General features: G+C 38.9%; 1 protein-coding gene across 19 annotated transcripts in view; it reads right to left on the bottom strand.

The window, feature by feature from the left end:
• Positions 1-1197: 1197 nt before the first annotated feature.
• The window catches only part of eya1 (EYA transcriptional coactivator and phosphatase 1), a 91151-nt gene continuing 82644 nt past the window's right edge, over positions 1198-9704 (bottom strand). For all 19 annotated transcript variants that reach the window (XM_038287759.1, XM_038287776.1, XM_038287763.1 and 16 more), the window contains 4 exons: positions 9528-9642; positions 9087-9208; positions 6956-7056; positions 1198-3248 (listed from right to left, as the gene is read on the bottom strand). In XM_038287759.1, coding sequence (XP_038143687.1) covers positions 3168-3248; positions 6956-7056; positions 9087-9208; positions 9528-9642 — 419 coding nt within the window. In that variant the 3' untranslated portion in view covers positions 1198-3167. The remainder of the gene's footprint in view (positions 3249-6955; positions 7057-9086; positions 9209-9527; positions 9643-9704) is intronic.

Genomic DNA, 9704 nt, shown 5'->3' with positions numbered 1-9704 from the left:
ATATTTTAATGCTTTTAAGGAAACTGCAGGAGTATATTGCCTGAACATCTTATCGTTTAAGGATGGATTCATATCTATTTTACCTTTTAACATGATTGTTTTGAACAGTTCGAATCCTATTCAAACGTTTAAATCCCAGAGTCTTATTGGGGTCCAAATGTATTTCAATACCAACTCCTTACAATCCCTGGAAGGAGGGCTAAGCTAAGCCCATGCTGATGCATTGCCCCTAATTTCACTGAAATACCAACATTTCTCTTAAAAGTATAAGTTTTTTCATTTTGCTGATAACTAATACATGCATGGGTCCAATTTTAAGAGAGAATCATAACATTAACAAGAGTCATTTGCAGTCCTTACTGTAAGCTGTCCGGTTCCAACTCAACTGCAGCTTAGATATATAAAAAAAAAAAACTAAAGGTATAGCTTTACAGTAGATATCACTTTCCTAATTTCATGTTTATTTTTATTTCAGAAAGTTTAAAAAAAGTTTTGAGAAAATATCTTATCATTAAGTTAGTTAAGTGCTAAATCCGCAATATATATATATATTTTTTTTTTTTGTGAATGATTCAGTTTCTTTTGAATCCATAACTTACCTATACATGTTTTTTTTTTTTTTTAAGAATAGAGGTAGAACTGAGATAGACACATTTTTTGACAGCATTTTGTGTAGAGATTCGTCTAGATTCTGGACCTTCTTCTCTAGAAGGTGTCTTCTGACTTATTACTTAAGAAATTCCTCAGCCTTTGCACAGGTCAATGCTTGAAAAGGTTCTATGAAAAATCTAGCTTTGTCCATCTATTTTTTTTTTTAATACAAATTGCTTTTATCCAGATCACAAAATGTAATGGTACTTCCAATTAGTCTTGTGTGGAAACCACTTCCATAAATAGTATTTCCATGTTTCATAATCTGCACTGCAAAAGTATTTTGCTCTCAACATAATTAAATTTTATTGTTATAGCAGCACAATCCACTGCCATCAGGTCTGTCCAACATGGCATTTTGTCTTAAAAATACTGGGTGCACTGAGTGTGGGTTGGTGGTTTATGCGATGTTTGCTTCCCACAAGCATTACTGTGTGAATTCTGGGTCTTAATAAATTAGTTAACTTATTCGAACCACATTAGTGGATATCTGAAAATGATAGAAAAATAATGCTTTGGTATAAAAAAAAAATGTGACAACATGCAACAGCTCACAAATCAGTTTTATTAATTTAAACACAATCAAATAATAATGTCAAAAACATCTGTACACATTTTTTTTTTTTTTTGCAGACACAACAATCTTTTGCGTTTTCACAATGAGGCCCATGAAGTGTAAATTATTTCCAGTTTGCATTTACGATTGCAACGTAATAAAAAAGCGTGCTTTATGAATCTAAAAAACATTTTCCTCTATTAACCTACCTTTACCTTGATCTAGCAGCAGTATGTAGATACCCCAGATTATGTGTGTGTGTGTGTGTGGGGAAGTTGTTTCAACACAAAGGGGGACTCTGTTCAAGCAGAGAAGATCTGAAGTTAAATGTGAAGGCCAAGAGTGAACATGTGCAAAGGAGGGAAAAATTAGAAACTCAACAAGTCAGTTTCCATTTAAGAAATTCACAGTTGATAGCACATGTCCTGTAAGTTCCCCAACCCCTTAAAATTAGTGGCTTCTCTTTCACTGTTAATTATGATTACCCCATCGAAGTCAAAGTCGAAATAAAAACATTACATCATACAAAATAACGCTCGCTGTACAAGAGTTTTTTATAGTGCTTGTATAAAAGATAATAAAACCTATTCAAGCTTGCTTCTTTAAATATCAGATTCATTCAAAATGCAGTTAAAATGCCCCTCAGGAGACAGGAAACTGCCTTTTACTGCCGTTCTCTAAACCCTCATCAGATTTAATTTTGTCTTTTAATGTGTCAGGATAAGGGTTGCAAGCTGGTGAGATGCCCTAAGGACACAGATGGAGAGCTTTTACTTTTTAAATATGGGACATATAGTAGGAGAGAAACATCCCAGAATCAAAAGAAAGCTCCTTGACACTTTGATATTCATGCTTTTGGTCTTGATAAACAATCGATCCCATTATCTACAAGATTTTTTTTCTTTTAATAAAACTCAACTTGAATGTGTCCAACATGTTCAGGTTTTCTCCATAAGCTTGTGGGCAAATGAATGTCTTCAAAGTTTTACTTCAATTAAAAAGCAAAGCCACCTTTCAAGAGCATTTACCTAAATGATTATAGGAAGGAATAGTCCAGTGATTACAAACTTACACACCGGAAAAAAAAAAAAAAAGATTTCCTCTGTACACGATTGTCTCAGCGATGTAAGGTTTTTGTTAATTTTCTTAAATTATTAGAAAACCCCATTTTCTTTTATTTTTTTTGTAATTCTTCCATAAATGTCTTTTTTTTGTCCTCGTTGTTTGTTTGTTTGTAAAAGGCACAAGTCTTTGTCATCGAGGTACCTTCTCAGCGGCGCTTGGGCCACTCGCAAAGTCTCTTCATAAATAAGAAGCACAGGACTCCCCCGTTGAGGCTGATAAAAATCACTATAAGCCTGTCTGTCCATTTACAGAGAAGGGAGACGTGGAAGTCAAAAAGTGGTAAAACGCAGAGGATGCAGAGGAGAAAGCAGCAGAAATCTTAGCCAGCGGCTGAAACAGAGTTCTGCAGCAAGAAAGGCGAGTCCGTCAGTAGCTCTGCTCTCTTCCAAGGTGTGAAACCTGATGGAGCCCCGGCACAAACGGGAAGGTGTGGAGGGGCAGTAAAACACTTTAACAGCTTTAGAAAGCAGCCGATTCACAGTAACCAGGGCGAGCAGCTGCTGCACTGTAAATTCACCTCTCTCCCGTTCTTTGTGTCGCAGAAGAGAAAAAAAAAGGCACAAAAAAAGTTTCAGGGTTAAGACAATGTGTGACTATATGTCAGCACATTAACCGTGTGCTTCTTTTTTTCCCCCACTGTCCTCTTCTTTTTCCTTTCATTGTAGCAAAAGATAGATGCAGCATGCAAAGGAGGAAGGGGGTGGGATGGAGGGGCTTTTCCCTCTTTCTGTAGTCTGGAGGCCACAGCAAGCATGAGATGGGGGCCGAGAGCAATGGTGAAAGGCGGTTGGATCTATGTCCTGATGCGTAGAGAGGGGCGTACTGTGGTGCAGTGCTACAAGTACTCCAGGTCCAGAGCGTGGTGGAGGGCCATGAGGTCCGAATGGCTGGAGATCCTCCAGAAAGGCATGTTGTGCTGCAGATCAACAAAAAAAAACAAAAAAAAAACATCAAATTTGGAGTTAATCTCAGATTTTTACAGAAATAACAGAACCTTTTAGCTTCCCAATGTAAGATACAAACCGGATTCCAAAAAAGTTGGGACACTAAACAAATTGTGAATAAAAACTGAATGCAATTATGTGGAGGTGTCAAAAACAAATATTTTATTCAGAATAGAACACAAATCACAGATCAAAAGTTGAAACTGAGAGAATGTATCATTTTAAGGGAAGAATATGTTATTTCCAAATTTCATGGCGTCAACAAATTCCAAAAAAGTTGGGACAAGGCCATTTTTACCACTGTGTGGCATCCCCCCTTCTTCTAACAACACTCAACAGACGTCTGGGGACAGAGGAGACCAGTTTCTCAAGTTTAGAAATAGGAATGCTCTCCCATTCATGTCTAATACAGGCCTCTAACTGTTCAATCGTCTTGGGCCTTCTTTGTTGCACCTTCCTCTTTATGATGCGCCAAATGTTCTCTATAGGTGAAAGATCTGGACTGCAGGCTGGCCATTTCAGGACCCGGATCCTTCTCCTACGTAGCCATGATGTTGTGATTGCTGCAGAATGTGGTCTGGCATTATCTTGTTGAAAAATGCAGGGTCTTCCCTGAAACAGATGACGTCTAGATGGAAGCATATGTTGTTCGAGAACCTGAACATAGGTCTCTGCATTTATGATGCCTTTCCAGACATGCAAGCTGCCCATGCCACAAGCACTCATGCAACCCCATACCATCAGTGATGCAGGTTTCTGAACAGAGCGTTGATAACAGCTTGGGTTATCCTTGTCCTCTCTGGTCCGGATGACACGGCGTCCCAGTGTTCCATAAAGAACTTAAAATCATGACTCATCTGACCACAGAACAGTCTTCCATTTTGCCTCACTCCATTTTAAATGATCCCTGGCCCAGTGCAAACGCCTGAGCTTGTGGAGCTTGCTTAGAAATGGCTTCCTCTTTGCACTGTAGAGTTTCAGCTGGCAACGGCGGAAGGCACGGCGGATTGTGTTCACTGACAATGCTTTCTGGAAGTATTCCTGAGCCCATTCTGTTATTTCCTTGACAGTAGCATTCCTGTTTGAGGTGCAGTGATGTTTAAGGGCCCGGAGATCACGAGCATCAAGTAAAGTTTTACGGCCTTGACCCTTACGCACAGCGATTGTTCCAGATTCTCTGAATCTTTTGATGATGTTATGCACGGTTGATGATGATAACTTAAAAGTCTTTGCTATTTTACGCTGGGCAACACCATTCTGGTATTGCTGCACTATCTTTCTGCGCAGCAATGGTGGAATAGGTGATCCTCTTACCATCTTGGCTTCAGAGAGACACTGACACTCTGAGAGGCTCTTTTTATACCCAGTCCTGTTGTCAATTGACCTGATTAGTGTTAGTTTGTCTTCCAGCTGTTCCTTATTTGTTCAATATCCTTTTCCCAGCCACTTATTGCTACTTGTCCCAACTTTTTTGGGATCTGTAGACACTGGGAAATTTTGAATCAACATATTTTTCCTTGAAAATGTTACATTTACTCAGATTAAACTTTTGAGCTGTCATCTTTGTTCTATTACGAATAAAATATGGATATTTGCCATCTTCACATCATTGCATTCAGTTTTTATTCACAATTTGTTTAGTGTCCCAACTTTTTTGGAATCCGGTTTGTATATTATAGCAACATAAATTGCACAAGGGACAAATCATAAAGATCAACAGTTTATATAGTAAAAAAGAATAAATGCACACAATATAGTAAGTATTGCAATGTGATTTTTTTTAAGTTGGAAAGTAAATTTCAAATAACAGTTATCTGAAAAGCCAGGAGCTAAAGTATTTTGCCTGGCATCAGAAAATGATGAGCTACTTTGCAAATGTATCCACTGGAATCTTAAAAACTTCAAAAGTTTAGGGTTGCAGCCTTACAATAAAAACAAAAAAAACTCTGGGGATGTGAATATTTTTGCAAGCACTACAAAGAACATCACTCAATAATTACTCATTTCATGTAGATTTCATTATTTCTACTTAAGGCAGAAAATAAACTATAATGATTTCCTCTCCAGGAAAACCAGTAATCAATCTAAGCAACAACATACCTTAAATTTTAGTTTTCTGTAACTTCTACAAACGGAATTCTTTTATAGCCTGAAACCAGGCCACAGCTTTTTTTCAGGCATAACAGAAGTGAACTCCCCATGGTGTCTTTTCACTGAGCTTCCTGCTTGCTAGTGTGTTTTTAGGACAGTGCAAATGAGCTGTTGTTCCTGAGCAAAGGATGGAAGCGAAACCTGAGTCGCAGAGAATGAAAGGAGCTTGTCAGGTAGAGTCCTCAGCTCTTCGGTGTGTGGAGCCCATTACCCTCCCCTTATCAAAGGAGTATAGCCTCTCCCAGGCGTATGTTCCGCTTAGGAGAGCCTGCACTGACCCTTAAAAAGCTCTTTGCTTTTTGTTTTGTAAATTGTCTTTGCTTTTAAGTTTAAAAGCTGGAGATGTTATCTCAGCCTTTTTCTCCCAGGCGATGATAATAACCGAAGACAGAATTGTTTCAGGGATTTTTTTTTTTTAGGGTGAAGGAATGAGGACTTTCAAACGTTTGCTTTTGTAGTTCCACGATGTGTCACGTCTGATATGTGCTTTCTAACGGGTGAAATTGTTGTGTTATTCCACGTCCTCTCCAATGTTGACACAGAAACCTTTTACTCTGTGGCGTCTCACTGGACTAGCACCACTCGGATGGGAAGAAAAACACCTAATCCTTCCATCAGTGTCAAACTCCAAAAACTCCAAGACAGAGCAACAACATTTGCATCTACTCCAACAATCATCCCTCAAGACTTTATTCCTAGAGTCTGTTCACTTTTCATAATACAGAGCTATTGCTTTACACTCTAACTCAGGGTAAAAAGTTGCTGGCTCTTCTGTAATGACTGCCTAATCATTCTCCGTCTACCCTTTTGCTTCTACTGAGTGTTTACAGACACACAAGTGAGGGGAAAAAAAAGTTTAAGATGTTTCAAAGAGAAGCCGAGTCATCAGCCTGTCACAGAGGCCTGCAGTAACTGTTAGGAAAGTATGCTCTAAAGTTTCTAATGAGTGAATAGCATTTTGGTTTACATGAAAAACCTAATAGAAATGCTGTAAACACAAGAGAGCGAACAGAAGTCTGGTGGTAACATTAAACAATGCCTCATCTGTAGAGAAAATGTGGTTTCCTGGGTGGCTTGGAGCCAGAATCATCTCGTGCTAACAGGCCTGTCATTGCACTAAATATTCTAATTTCATCAACAATGATTTAAGTTCCTTTATTTGCGTTCTATTTACGATGTGCCTTCAACATGCCTGAAAGGTCTTGTCTAGCGTTACACATGGAGCATTCACACTGCACTGAGCAGCGAGCAGGAATATATAATTATACCATCTCCCTCCTCCTCTGCTCTGTAAACCTGAGATGGTGGAGGAAGAGCGCTGATTACAGCCTACCAACTTTCTTTCTTGTACTTGGACGCTTAATAAGAGGATAAACAGATGAGATTGTGGAGGAGAACTGGAGTGCTAATTACTTTCTTTGGAGTGGTATGACAGGTATGTGTTTTGTGTTCCCTGAGTACTTATAACAGCGCTCTGACATTATGGAACAGAAAGTAGAATGAAAAAAGTTGTTTGGTGCCCCTTTACCTTTTTTGAGCCTTGTTCTTCTTCCACACCGTCTCCGATAACAATGTAAACAACTTTCCTCCCGAATCTTTGAATTACTCTCTCAAAGCAGCTTTCCTTCCCTGTGAAGAAAGTCAGGATGTTAGTCAAGCATTGCATGGATGCAAACAGAAACACACTCCTACAATGACCACTGAGTCCTCAGTTGATTTAAAGGCACGGTGTGACAAGAGCCCCTTTAAAAACACCAAAAAGGGGGAAGAGTGTAAACATTGAGCTCAGGAAGGGTGTGATAAGATCAGCCTTTAGATAGAGACCATCCTAAATGAATTCAAGTTACCTCATTGCTATAAGGGAACAAATTCAAAACCACTTTGGAGTTTGCATTGGTCGTGAACATAGTGAGGCTCTTACATGAAAATAATATATACATATATGACAGAACTACTTTAATCTTAAACATAAAACCAAGAGATGTTCCTTCTACATCAAAAAATAGTCTAACACATTTATTCTTCTGTTATAGAAATATGTGACCAGTCTCCATGTGCTTATTGGACAAAATACTATGCTGTATTTATGGATTTGTAGTGTTCTATTGTGTTTGTTTATTCTTCAGTTTCATGTAAAGATGACATTGTAATCTACTTGATAATTATCATTTCACGACTTGGGTTAAAATTATATATACTGTATAGCATTTTTGTCTTGGGTGTAGACAAAGTGTTCATAAGCTCTTATTCCTTTTTTTAAACTTTGACTTTTGTTACTTTTGACTATAGGAAGATGAATCTAAATAAAAACCAAATAATTGCTAAGAGGATGCTCCTCATAAAAACTGTAGTAATAAAAGGGCATTACCTTAGGAGTGATAGTCTAAGCTGTAATAACGACTGTCTTTGTTTTTCCAAGATTTAAAAACAAGTTAATTTTTTTTTCTTGTGTAATAACCCATCAAGTCTGCTCCAAAAATCCCTAAGGTGATGGTCATTTCACCCTTTCACCATTAGGCTTCTTAAGGTTTTTGTGCATATTTTACTAAACTGTTTTGGGTCTAACAGGATACATTCTGAACCAACCGTGCATCAATTCATCCCCACCTGAGTGGTCATGCATTACCTTGGAAGAAAGATGAATTGTTGGGAGATTTGTGAATTCCCAAATTCCCTAAAATATATCTTGCCAGAAGCCAATGGATGCATTAGCCTCGATACAGAAATGTTTAGAACAAGTGAAATGCAGTGATGTGTATGACATCAACCAGAAGCAGAAGGCTAAAGCTTAACAACATGGCTGCAATGGTCTTAGCTGGCATACTCTCTACTTGTTGAAAAACGAGAAAAACAGAACCCAGGTAAATACAGTTAATGTAACACAATATTTTTCAAATAATACTGTGTTTTCCAGCTTTTATTGTCATCACACTGTCACCAGTACAGAGCAACGAAATGAACTCTCTGCATTTAACCCATCCCCTTCGGGAGCAGTGGGCTGCCAATGTGTGGTGCCTGGGGAGCAGTGTGGGGTTAAGAGTCTTTGCTCAGGGACCCAGAGTGGCAGTCTGTGGGAGTGGGGCTTGAACTCTGAACCTCTGGATTCCAAGAGCAATGTCCTAACCACTAGGCCGCCACTCCCCATAAAATAAATACATTTCTTAACTGCAAAGGTAAATATATTGATATTCATTGGTTAGGTATGAGGGTATTCAATATGTTTATGAAGGGTTAAAAATATCAAATGACAATGTGAAGAATGGAAATCAGGATATTTATTTGTGAAAGGGAGGAGGCCTGTCATTTATTTTGCTTTGAAAATAGTGAAAAGGGCATAATTGGGAGGCAAAACTGTTGGCGGGGGGTGGGGGAGAAGAAGGAGGAGCAGGAGAGGGGCTTCTGTTTCTCTAGAATGACATAAATGCATAGAAGTGGTTTCATATGCAGAGGAGAGTAGCAGAGGCCCAGCACAGGTCCTGCTCCAAGAAAATAATCCCACGTTGATTAGAACAATTCCCTCAATGAGGAACATCAACCCTCTCCGGTGACAAAAGATCCACCCCATCCCCCCAGCTTCAGTCTTGTCACTAAGGAAGAAATGCGTTTCTACAATACTTATGCTTACAGTCTAAAAAAGCAGGATGGGAAATCACAGTTACCTATTTTTGTTGCACTATAAATATTCTCTATAGGGAAGACAACTCCCAAGCCGTAAAGCAGGACCTTCGCCAGGGCTGGGATGAGCTGCGTGGTGGTCACCAGGATATTCACACAGTTTGACCTAAGGAGGAAAGTTAGGTGGTGACATCATTTCAAATATCTCTGAGGGAGGAGAAAAGAAAACACAATCTTCTGTATAAATGACACAGCAATGTATCAAGTCCCCAAAACATGTCTTACATTGAAGGATTGGCTCATTTTTCAGCTCAGATCTTTTAGCACACTTATTTGTCAAAATTAGAGCAGGCAGGCCATACAAAGGAGAATCCACACAAGAGATTCTTTTGATAGCTTAAAACCCACAGCTTATTTACACCACATACATATCTATAGATATGCAGTGTGGACATGGGTACTATATTCGCTCTCAGGAGTCCTACCTTGAGTGGATTAATGTTAGTGCTTTCAGTGCCAGTGTTAACCAGGAGTCCGTCAAGGCTTCAATTTCTGCTCGCAATTGCAACCAGGCTTCCCTTTTGGCAGGGCCCAGCAGACCTGAAACACAGGGTAACAATGTTTGCGTTGGACCAGTCATCTGACTACCACTGAAAATTTCA

This window comes from Cyprinodon tularosa, unplaced genomic scaffold, assembly GCF_016077235.1.
Source record: "Cyprinodon tularosa strain WSP-4 unplaced genomic scaffold, ASM1607723v1 ctg245, whole genome shotgun sequence".
In the NCBI taxonomy this organism is placed as follows: domain Eukaryota; kingdom Metazoa; phylum Chordata; class Actinopteri; order Cyprinodontiformes; family Cyprinodontidae; genus Cyprinodon; species Cyprinodon tularosa.
This window is presented reverse-complemented; position numbering and strand designations above follow the sequence as displayed.